Raw genomic sequence first — 12,558 nt, 5'->3', positions numbered from 1 at the left:
TTCTGATTTATATACTATTACCTAATTAGGTATATAGGGAATATACCAGGTGACATGCAGATATTTATGATTAAAACAAAGTTTAAAATAACAAGAACATAAGTTACAAAACGGTTTTGGAATTTTTTCAAAAAATATTCTATTCCTTGCATAAATTTAATTCTTGAAAGGGCCAATTTTTTAGATGTCAGTAAGGTACAAATCAACCTATCAAAGATTTCATTGTTAACCTACACTCATTGGTACGCACGTGATGATAAATATTTTGAGTATTATTGATGAATAGCTCAATGATTATCTGTTACTAAATGTGACCTGACATTATAAAAATTAACAACTGCATTTTTTTCATTTAGAAAGAGTAAAAAGTAAAATGAAAAGGCTTTTTTGAGATATCTAATGAAGTTTGTGTTAAATCAATCTATGTTCTATTCTCGATCGACACTTGTATTCTTTTCATTGTCAAAAGGACTCAGGCCTTATCATCCTATTCCAGAAATAGAGTATTTTCTCAGTTTAATGGGCTGTAAAAAAATTTTGCAGCTTTTGGTAAGTGTTGTTCAGTGGGAACTCACAGGACCTCACAACATTCTGTAGGCTACACTTTTTGGGAAATTTTAATTTCTTACACTTCCATTTGGAATAATATCAGCACCAGAAGACTTCCAGAGATGCATTGAAAAATATAATTTGGAAAATTGACAAAATTAAGTACGTTTGGTTACATTTTCTTAAAAAGAATATCTGCTGATCCTGAAAAGATCCCTTCTATATATAAGAACTTCCCTAAAATGTGAAAGATCTAGCAAGATTTAATGGAAGTTTTTTTAACCAAATTTTTATCTGACAAGGCTCCAATAATGAATTCTTTCCTAAAGGCTGGTGTTCCTTGGAATTGGGTAATGAACAGCAAGAAGCATGACTGTGATAAAGTAAAATCTATGTTGATTTTATGTTCATGTTTAGCTAGCTATGATATATGGTGTGAATAGAGAAACAATTATCTCATGTGATGTTTCTCAAAAGGGTTTGGGTGTTGTAAAACTAAATCACCAGTTCAAGGAGATGGATCAGCACACCATTGCGTATGTGTCTAGATCTCAAAATTCAGCAGAGAAGAATTATGCTAACATAGATAGAGAAGCACAAGTATGAGCATTAAATAAATTTAAGGGCTTTATAATAAATAAAAAAAATATCATCATGCACACTGATTTTCTGCTTTGTATCCTTGGTGGAAGTAAGTTGGTTTTAATAGAAAAGACATTTTTTGTATACTTCCACATAAAATTTATTAAAATAGCGCTTTCGCCGGTTAAGGCATCATCAGATTGACATTGTTTACAGAAAAAAATATATGTGTAAAATAGAATAAACATATGATAAAATAGAATAAAATTTAAAACTAACTGTAAAGACCAAAAACTAATAAATTATAAAAGAATTATGTAGAAAAATATGGTTTGCAATTCATAATTTTGGAATGGATTTCTTTTTTCACTAGTGGTAGAAAAATATCACTGAAATTTACGGAAGGTTGGGAAATACAATAATTAAAACTGTCATACACGCACTTTCAATTTTATTTCTTTTAGTCCAGGAAGATTCTTTAAACACTACACTAGACGATTCAAAATTTATATGATGATTTTTTCCTTTACTGCATGTTCAACTAATTTAGATTTTTCAATGTTTTCTTTTTTATAATTATAAATATGTTCTTTTACCCTAATTTCCACAGGTCATGATGTTTGGCCGATATACGTCTTGTTGCAACCACAGTCAATTTTATATATCACATTCTTGGTTTCTTGATGTTTGTTTTTCGGTTTTAATTTAGTTAAGTAGCTTCTTATATTATTTTGGGACTTAAAAACAGTGCGGATGTTTAAATTTATAATTATCCTACGAATTTTTTCTGATGTTCCTTTTACATAAGGAATAGTTACGGTAGTGAGATATTTAGGATTGTCTGTTTTGGTAATTTGCTTGCAACTTTTGTTTTTAGCCTTAGCTCGTTCTATAATTGATGGAGGGTAGTTGTTTTTAATCAAAAGTTCTGTAGTATAATTTTCTCCTAAAATTTTATCTTTGTTATCAGTTACCAAATTATTAATCTTCTGGAACAAATTTTGTACTAATCCAATTTTTACATGTTGAGGATGATTTGAATTATAATTAAGGTACTGTCCACTGAAAGTCTTCTTGTAAAATAATGTTGTTTTAATTGTGTTTTCTTTTGTTTTTGTTATCAAAATATCAAGAAATGGAATTTCACTGTTAACCTCATTTTCAATAGTAAATTTTATCGATAGTCTAATTGAATTGATGTGTTTTAAAAATTCGTCTTGGGTGTTAATTTTATTTTCCCATACACAAAAGACATCATCAACATACCGTAACCAAATTTTGGGTTTAATACTCCAATTTTCAAAAGCAATGTCTTCAAAGTGGTCCATAAATATGTTGCTAATTATTGGGCTGAGAACACCACCCATAGGTAAACCGGATACTTGATTGTAAAATTTATCTTTTAACTGAAAATAGTTGTGGCTAACACATACAGTAAGAAGTTCCATTACACAGTTAATAGATAATGTTGTTCTCATACTGAAGTTGTTATCATTAGAAAGTCGTTGTCTAATCAGACACAAAGCTTCAGAGACAGGTACATTTGTAAACAGACTATTTACGTCGTAGCTGACCATAATATCACTGTAATCAATATTAATATTTTTTATTTTATTGATAAAATCTTCTGAATTCTTGATGTAAGAATTAGCTTGTCCAAATAATGGATTAATAATAGGTAACAAAAATTTTGATAACTTTGATACAGGAGAGTCAATGGAACTTACTATTGGCCTAAGAGGAATTAAATCTTTGTGAATTTTCGGTAGTCCATACAAATGTGGTGGCTTTGAATATTGAGGGCTTAATTTTACAATAAGAGGTTTACCTAGTTCATTTTCATGGTTTTTTAATGTCTGTTTTATATAATTTTCTCAATTTTAACTGTAGGATCCTTATTTATTGAAGTATATTCATCACAGTTAACTAATTTATTAATTTTAATATCATACTCTTCCTTGTCCAAGATAACTGTAACTTTACCCTTATCAGCAGGAAGAATTACTATGGATTCATTTCTTAGCGATTTAAGAGCACTAATCTCTGTGAAAGTAAGATTGCTTTTGGGTCTATTTGACTTTTCCAGTGTTTGTCGGATCAAAGCCCGGTAATAGTCTTGCTGTTCAGGAAGTAATAGATTAGCAGCTGAATCTGTTGGCATAACTATATCCACGCATGAAAAGTGTCCATTCTATTTTATTCTATTTTATCATATGTTTATTCTATTTTACACATATGTTTTTTTCTGTAAACAATGTCAAACTGATGATGCCTTAACCGGTGAAAGCGCTATTTTAATAAATTTTATGTGGAAGTATACAAAAAATATCTTTTCCATTAATACACACTGATCACAAACCCCTTTTACAACTCTTGAAAACTAAGCATTTAGATGATATATCACGTAGAATTCAAAGGATATGACTTTCATTATTGAGATATGATTTCACAATTACTTATATATCTGGTAAACAAGCCTCTAATTTCCTCACAATTTCCAAATAGATGATGGAAGATTATTGCCTTGTACTTGTTTAAAATGGGTGTAGTGTGGTTCCTAACAGATACAGATTATTATTTAATTTAAAATATTTTAAAATTACATAATTAATAAATTCAGTACTATTATTTGGCGGAGATTATCCTAAAATACAAAATTTTCTTTCGCCACCATGGGATAACATAGGAAGTTTGGTCTGAATGTGGTTAACAATTTCAAGTACTTGAGCATTCTGATTTCAAAGTATTGTCTGGACAGTGTTATCAACACGCTACAAGCAGTCCCAAATTCTACAAAGCAATGGTGAAGTAGAAGCTTGTGTGAATGTTGCAAAATTGATATTGAATAAAATTGGAGATGACCGATATCTGGCACTTTTAGCTTACTGCACTGGTACATTTCCAAATAGTTTTAGTTTTCCAAAGTTTGTTGATGAATAGAATATTATTGAGTAGGCTATCTCAAACACAAGAATTATTGCAAGAGAAGTCTGATAAAAAAACACAAATGGATTTTAAGTAAACAGTTATATGAGAAGTTATAAAGCATCATATGATAAAATATACTAAGCAACCTCTCTAAATACATTAAAAGTGACGGACCCAGAATGGATAACAGCTCTAAGAAGACGTGGAAAAGGTGGTTGAAGTATGTGGAAATCCTAGATCTCAAGAAATGGGGAAATAAAAATGTTTCAAAAAAGATCAAAGTAATACACAAAGCATTCAAAAACCAAAATTAAAAGAACATTAATTAAACCAAAGTGGCTTGAAGATTATACAACTTGAAAGGGAGATGGTTGTTTTAGAATATGTAACTAAAATAATATTTTTGTATTGTTTTTGTTTATATCAATGGGAAAAATAAATAAATGCTAGTTGTGTTTTGAGATTTCTCTATGTTTCATTATATTATGTTCAGTCATTAATTTAATATTATAGAATGGATTTGAGTAGACTGTAACTTACAAATTATTGGTAAATTTTGAATGCAAATAATGAAAGAAATGGTTTTCAACATAATTTTATGAATTACCACAACTGGAGTGGATTATAAGCTGTATTAAATATTGTATAACAAACAAGTTATACAAACTGAAGTTGACATTTTTGTTTAAACTTAATTTAGACTATAATACAAGCATGTGTTTTACATATAGTCAACATCCAGTCAGCGTGTTGATAAAAAAATTCCTTACCAATGTATTGTAAATTTTCTATTTTCAAGATTTACAGCTTAGTTATTCACATCTGATTTGAATTTTTGCAGCCTAGTGTTTTATTTTTTTTACATTCATTGAACACTAATTCAGTTGTATAAACCTTTCTTATAAGTGTTACTTTGTTATGGTAACAATATTATGAGCAAATTAGCTAACCTACAAACAAAAGAAAGTGTGAATTATTTGGGTACTTTGGGATTATACCGACCACACCCAGACATGAATCGTTATTTCACATTTCGTTTCTACTGATTACTAGATTAGCGTAGAACAATATTTCGTCAATATAAAACAGGAATTGTCTTATCACAAACACCTCCCCATCCTCAGACAGAGGTCAAAGTCGAGCGTCTAGTAGATAACGTGATTGCAGAGTCTCGCCGCCCGTTCAGCTGGTGCATCGCTTTGTTGTACTTCCGTGTTTTTACCTCTACATTTCTCCAAACACAAAAATTCAACAAAAACAAACATTTACCAAACTAAACTTTTTATTAAAAAAAACACTCAAAAACTTGTTTTTATTCTTGATCACATTCCGCCACCCAAAATGCGAGTGCCTCCGGCCATCAGCGCGGGCTTCGGCAGCACCTTCGGTGCTGCCCCGCGCTGATGTCGACGAAAGAAAAACATCCCTCGAGATAGTACCTATCAGTAAAATATCAAATTCTAGAGGGGCTAAATCAGAAATATAAATTGAATTGTAATGGAAAGGCAATGATGTACCGTGCAAATCACGTGATGCCGCGCGGCCTGCCGTAATCAGGATTCTCGAGAAAGATAAGATAACAGCGACAACAATACCGATCACAATACCTGGAAATGCTTGTAAGTTTGTAATTTTGTAATTGAAGAGTTGTTTTTTCGTTCTATCATGTTTGTTTCTATAAATTTCTATTTTTGTGTTCTTCATACTGGTGTGGTCGGTATAATCCCAAAGTACCATTATTTGATTTATTGAAAATGACAGACTATGTTATCAAGTTAAACTCAGTGTTGTAAGTACATGTGTACATAACTAATCACTACTATAATAATATTCTATTTATGATATTCAACAAAAATACTAACCATATTGCCTTTGATGTCATAAATGTTTTGGGACAACAACAAAAAATCAGTCATATTTCCTAAACTGGATGGTTGACTTGGTTTTTCCTCCAAATCTGTTGATTTAATAAATTTAAAAAAGTAATCATACTAATGAGATTATAATATATAGACATAATATTTCTTTCTTGAAAATGTCTATATAGACATGAAATTATAGAGATTAAAAAAATTACTTCTATTTTGTTTGAATCATATATGGGGGGGGGTGGGGGGGGGGGGGGGTGGGGGGGGGGGGGGGTGGGGGGGGGGGGGGGTGGGGGGGGGGGGGGGTGGGGGGGGGGGGGGGTGGGGGGGGGAAAAAAAATTTTTTTTCATGTCAGGACTGCCCTTAATAAAACCAATCTATCAAAGGCAAAGCCCTCAATCAATTATCAATTATTGTTCTCCAACTTCCCGATAAGTCGGAAAATTAAAATTTTGGCACACATATGCCTCATAATTTTAAATATAAAAACTAGCACATTTTCATGAAGGACCCGAACATCTATAGAGGTTTAAATCCTAAGAAGACTATATTGTGTATTTTTCATCGTCCCACTGTCCTAGAAATGTGAAATGTCACACAAATGTACCTAATCAGTGAAGAATTAGATTATTCACTGATTGGCGTGCATCAAGAATCGCTAATGGTCACTACAACCTGCTGTCAGTTCCTTTTGCTGGTGATAGAGCTAAAGATAACAGAGCAAGGGAAGTGTGCAGGATGTGCTACTGTACAAGAGGAGTATCTGAAGGAGAATGGAATAATGTGGCAAGAAATATATCACAAGTATGTGTGACATATGTTTCAATGGCTTTTAATTACAATTAGTTTTACTTTACCCCACACAGTTCAGCAAAACAAAAACATGTTACAAATTGGGTGAAAAAATGGACAATGTTAATTTTGGTACTACCATATTAACATATATTTTACGTTATTGAGGGTAAGTTCATGGCATAAATGCTGAAAAAACGTGTTAGTAAATATATGTTTATATTTCATGTGTTATCATTAGTTTAGTTAATTTATTAATATCTATAACACAAAAATGTCAGGTAAAGTAGTTTAACATATTATGTTGTTAACATCCAATATTTCAATATAAGTTACTCCACTGATAGTACACACTGTAACAAAAGACAGCATCCTTTGAAATATCCTATTTTTTTTAGTAGTTTCATAGAGTTTCATCAGAATACAGCATAAACGGAAAACTAATGAAAATTGCTATGAGCTGCTTAGTGACGTCAACAAGCAGTAGAGTCTTTTCCTAATGTTAAAAAAGTATCTATAGTTTTTCATTTTGTTTGGTGTTTAGTAATAATATTTAAAGGAGTATAATAAGTTGCATTATTATTTTTAATACTAACAGATTTGTTATTTTGAAAAAATAAATACATATATAATTAATCAGCACAACTAACTTCTAGATTAATTTAAGAATTTACGTGTTATTTACAACACATCATTAAACATATTTATTTTGAACTTTTAAACAGTACTGTTTTCTGTGATTCATGTTTACCTATAAGTAATATTATAAACCAAAAGGATACATTTCAGGATAGATATCAGACAATGTGGTTTAACTCCCTCTGGATCGGAAATGCTCTGTTGTAGTCTCGGATGAATGAGTGCTCAACGAGACACTCAGAGATGGTGTTCAAATAACCATCCACTTTAAGCTTCAATTCCTGGTCAGTCAGATTACCTCTGAAACAAACCAAAGTTTTAAGCTTTTTACTTACATTTGAAAATGTAAAAATAACTTAGTAAACTTTAAAAACTGTATGCAACAATGTGTTATATACACTGTCTCTTATACTTAATATTATTAATATAATGTACTATCCCTTTTACTATTTAACATTTCAAAATTGTTTTAAATATTTAAAGTTAATAATAATTATAAATAGTTTATCATTTGAGTTCAATCCAAAAGAAAAATTATAAAATATTGTGTACGAATATGAATTTGGAGAATCTGATAAATTCATAAGTTTCCATGCTAAATTGTCATTCAATTGCCAGCTACTTGAGATGTGTTGATTTTTTTATGAGCTTATGGTGAGTTATCACATTTATAAATAACAACGAGTGACAGTGTGAGAAATATGAAATGATGCAGTTGGTAATGCTCATTGGTTGCGATTGATACTTGTCAATAGACAATAGACAATAGACAATAGACAAAATTCTTTATTAACATGCTCATTGAGGAAACAGTATTAGCGTCATAGTAAACACTACAAGTGTTTTTTTTTTTACAAAATATAAAGTTTTGTAATGATTAAAAGGTTACATTGTAAAATTTAAATGTCAAATACTCTTTGAAAAAAATTCTTCTATGGAGTAGAAGGGCGCGGTCAGCAAGCCATTTGTGTAGTGCTGGTTTGAGTTCATTCTCTCCTTTGTCTCTCAGCTCTGATGGCAGGTGGTTGTGAAGCTTCCTCCCGATGTATGTAGGCTTCTTTTCGAACTGTGACAGTCGGTGGGCTGGAAGGTCATACAAAGTAGTGTCTCTGAGGTTGTACTGATGAAACTTCACCCCGCTTTGGTAGGCCCTCTCTTACTGCATGCATCACAGTTTCTTGAATGTATTGTGATACGATAGTGAGGATCTTATGGGTTCTAAAGGCTTCTCTACAGCTGTTTGGTGGTTGCAGTCCTGCAAAGTGTTCTGACTGCGGTTTTTTTTGTTTTTTGAGAACCCTTTGAAATCTGACCAGCTGATGTTCCTCCCCATGCTACTAAACCATATCTTATGTGAGCCTCAAACAAAGCGAAATAAGCAGCTCTTGTAGTTGTTTCATCAGTAGAAGCTTTGATGTTTTTATAATTGCATAGAGGCTGGAACTTAACTTCCCACAGAGTTTGTCTACATGAGAGAGCCCAGGAGGATAAGTTTTTATCCAGAGTTATGCCCAAAAACTTGACTTCGTCATTCATTGCAACATCTGGTATACATGGCACACATTCAGATCTCCTTCCAAAAGCTATTTTGGGCAGTTTTGGTAGTGTTTACTGCTAAGTCATTGTTATGACAGTACTGATAGGTCATGTTGAGGGATAGGTAGGATGTGATTGCCATATTTTCAGTTGAGGTTTCACTAAACATCAAGGTTGTGTGTCGTCAGCATACATCAAGGTTAAGCATGCATCACCAATGTATTGAGGTAAGTCGTTAGTGAAAAGGATGAAGAGTACTGGTCCAAGAACAGATCCTTGGGGGACACCTCGGTTACAGGTAGGAGACCTAGATCTTACATAATTGGATATTCCAATTTTCTGTTTTGCTTAGCTCAACCAGTTGTTTTCGTCCTCCAAGGTAACTTTGGAACCAATTTTTAGCTGTTCCTGCTACTCCTAAGTTTTCCAGTTTCCGGATGATGAGATCATGGCTAAGACAGTCAAACGCTTTACTAAAGTCTAGGAAAATTCCAGTAGTTAAATTCCCTTCTTCAATACTATCTATAAGAGACTCTACCATTTTTATTATTGCAGTGGTGGTAGACCTGCCTTTAGTAAAGCCATGTTGACAGTTTGTCAGTAGATTATGTTTTTTCGCAGTGGTCCAGTAGCCTTCTGAGAACAATTCTTTCGCACAGTTTTGAGAAAGTGGATACAAGAGAGATAGGTCTATATTTACTGGGATCTAAGTAGCTTCCATTTTTATATTTTGGATACACTTTTGATAGTTTTAGAGCTGAAGGAAATTTACCACTTCTGAAAGACTTATTGAATATGTCGACGAGGGCCAGCTGCAGTGCAAGTTCTTCAGGGCAAAATTTGAGTATTTTTGAAGAAATCTCATCTAAAACCTGATGAGTTTTTTGATTTGAGGTTGTTAATGATTGTTCTAGACTTCATTTTCATTTGTTTCTCGAAAGGTTTATGAGCTGTTTGAAGTGTTGGCTGTACAGGTGGTAAAAAGTTCTTATTATTCCATTATTTTTTTCTAACGTTTTTTCAGCTATGTGTAAAAAAGTGAGAGTTTAGATGGTCTGCTACTTCTACAGAGTTGTCAATGAATTTTTCCATTAACTTCTAGCTTTATTTCGTTCACTGACTTTCCTTTCTTGGACCATGTTGTGTTTATAACTTCCCACATAGCCTTGGATTTATTGTCGGCACGGGCAATGTGGTCTGATGCCGCTTGTTTTCTGAGGAGTTTCAGTCGTAGGTCATAGTTTTTTTTACATCTTATTGACTCTTCCTTGTCATCAATAGATCCTGTCATTTCATATTTACTAAGGGCTATTCAGGTATCTGTCCTTTAGTCTATTGGCTTCTTGGTCCAGCAAAATATTTAGGTTTTAGTTTATGGCGTGTTTTAAATTTCCTCTGAGGGCATGCTGCATCCATGGCAAGTCGTAGAGTAGAGCTCAATCTTTCAAAAAGCTTCGTCAGCATCTTCAGTTTGCAGAATGTTTGACCAGTTCTCTTCCCCAAGTATGCATTTGAGCTCTTGAAGATTTTTTCTTCTGAGGCAGCGACTCATTCTGAGTGGATTATCCTGTATTACTGCGAAGTTGACCTCACAGCTTTGGGCAGTATGGTCTGAGATGCCAGCATGGATAACCTTTGTGTCAAGCTTCTCAGTGTCAATATTAGAACAAATCCAGTCGATAGAGGATTGTGTGTAGTTGGGGTAATTCTGGTCGCTGGAAGTTGTACCCTCTTGCTGTTATGAGAGGCCAGAGTCTCATCTAATAAAGTACTTCTTCTGTCAGGATTTAAAATGTCAACGTTTATGTCCCCATTATACCAAATAGGCTTGGATAGTATAGTAGTATTCTTGTATTAGTGATTATATTAGACACTGTTTCTAGCGCTAAATCAAAATCTCCGTTAGGAGATCTGTATGTACCAAGAATGTGGATAATGATTGTTTAAGCCTGATTTTGATCAGAGCAGCCTCAAGCGTAATCTCTCTGCAGAACTGGACAACAATAAGTTCTTCTGTATGCCTCACAAGGTTTTTGTCAACATAGATCAAGCAACCCCACCTTTCCTATGTTCTGTTCTACAGAAGTGGGCCTTGAGATAGTATCCTGGTGATTACGGTGTTTTCTATTTGGTCTCGTTTAAGACCATGCTCTGTCAGAATCAGTACGTTTGGCTTAATTTTTTGTTGAACTAGATGTTGAAGTCTATTAATTTTATTTGTTTTGAAATTTTTCTTGTGTGTTTTGATGCAGAATGAGGAGACTTGATGGATTTTTAAAAAATATTTTTGTGTGATGATCCTGGATCTCTCTGGCTGTGCTACACTAATATATTGTTGTTCCAGAATATTTTTGTTTTGTATCTTTTCTTTTTTTGATGATTCTCTTCTAAAAAATGAGAGTTGGATGGACATTAACAAGTTTATTTGGTTGATAAAAAAGGTGATCCTGCAATGGTTGCTGGAGTCACTGTCATTGAACATCTCAGTCAGTTTGGAGTTCTTCAGCGTAGTGGTTGCAGTTTTTTTGACGGAGTTTTGGACAGTTCTTAGTTTCCGAGTTTGAGTTGATATTGGATGGTTTTACTGCTGACTTTTGGTTAGATTGTGCAGTTTTTTTTGACGGTGGCTAGTCTGTCGTCCCCTGTGGATTCTTAGTCGCATTTTTATTGTGTGGTATTGGACGGGTTTTCCCAGGCTGATTTTGGTTAGATTAGTATTTTATTAGATTAAAAAATTAGGGTTCTATAGGTTCATTTTGTCTCGGAGTTATTTTTGTCCTGGGGAGCAGCAGTTTGGGGGGAGTTATCTTATTAGTGTTATTAGAGATCAAAGGCATGGATTCCTTATTGGTTTCGAGCTCTGTTGAGTAGATATGCTTGGTATCATACATATGGTTGTATAGATTGTGGGGGGTGGTATTTGGGTTTTGAGGTTTTCATTTTTTGAACTTGTAAGGAAATACTAAATTTGTTTTGGATTTTCTTAGCATTTATTTGTTCCCACCAAAAGGTTTTTTAAGAGGGGTACGGCAAGGTGTAGAATTCCTTGTTTTCCCACTGTTTTTTACTAATGTTTTGTCCTCCTTGTCTGCCAGATTTTTCACCTCTGCTTCCAAAATTTTGAGTTTTTCTTCAAATAAATTCTGATTTTTCCTTAGAAGTCCTATTTCTGCGTGGAAAAAGAGAGGAAGGGTCGAATTTATTGAGTTGGTGTTATGTTCTGTTTGGGATTCAGCGTTTTTCATCAACTTTTTCCTCTTTATAACTTAAGTTTTGCCCTATTTGAGAGTTTTCTTTTCAAAATTTATAATTTCCTTATCGAGTTCATTTATTTTAAATTCATATTTATTGAGAAGTTCTGCTTGCTTTCTGTCGTGGTCTTCAAAAATACTTTGCACTTTGAGAAGATTTTCTTTATCCTGATTCCTTGTGATTCCAGTTCATGCATTTTTTTCTTGAAGTTTTTTCCATGGCAAACATATATTTTTCTTCACAGTTTTCTAATTCTTCAATTTTGGCCTCCATGTTGGTCAGCTTACTACTTAGTTTGGTATTTTGTGATTTTAAAAAATTGTTCTCATCTAACAATGCAGAACCAATTTTAGCAGCTGCAAGTAAGTTGTCTTCAGTATTTTCTGGGTGGGTTAAGTTCCATAATACTTT

At 33.1% G+C, this 12,558-nt stretch overlaps 1 protein-coding gene across 1 annotated transcript in view; it reads right to left on the bottom strand.

Annotated features, from left to right (window-relative positions):
- Positions 1 to 7,476: 7,476 nt before the first annotated feature.
- The window catches only part of LOC124363573 (activating signal cointegrator 1 complex subunit 2), a 29,039-nt gene continuing 23,957 nt past the window's right edge, over positions 7,477 to 12,558 (bottom strand). The window contains exon 10 of the mRNA XM_046818828.1: positions 7,477 to 7,659. Coding sequence (XP_046674784.1) covers positions 7,518 to 7,659 — 142 coding nt within the window. The 3' untranslated portion in view covers positions 7,477 to 7,517. The remainder of the gene's footprint in view (positions 7,660 to 12,558) is intronic.

Source organism: Homalodisca vitripennis, chromosome 5 (assembly GCF_021130785.1).
Source record: "Homalodisca vitripennis isolate AUS2020 chromosome 5, UT_GWSS_2.1, whole genome shotgun sequence".
Lineage (NCBI taxonomy): Eukaryota > Metazoa > Arthropoda > Insecta > Hemiptera > Cicadellidae > Homalodisca > Homalodisca vitripennis.
The sequence above is the reverse complement of the archived record's forward strand: the minus strand, read 5'-3'. Positions and strand labels throughout refer to the sequence as shown.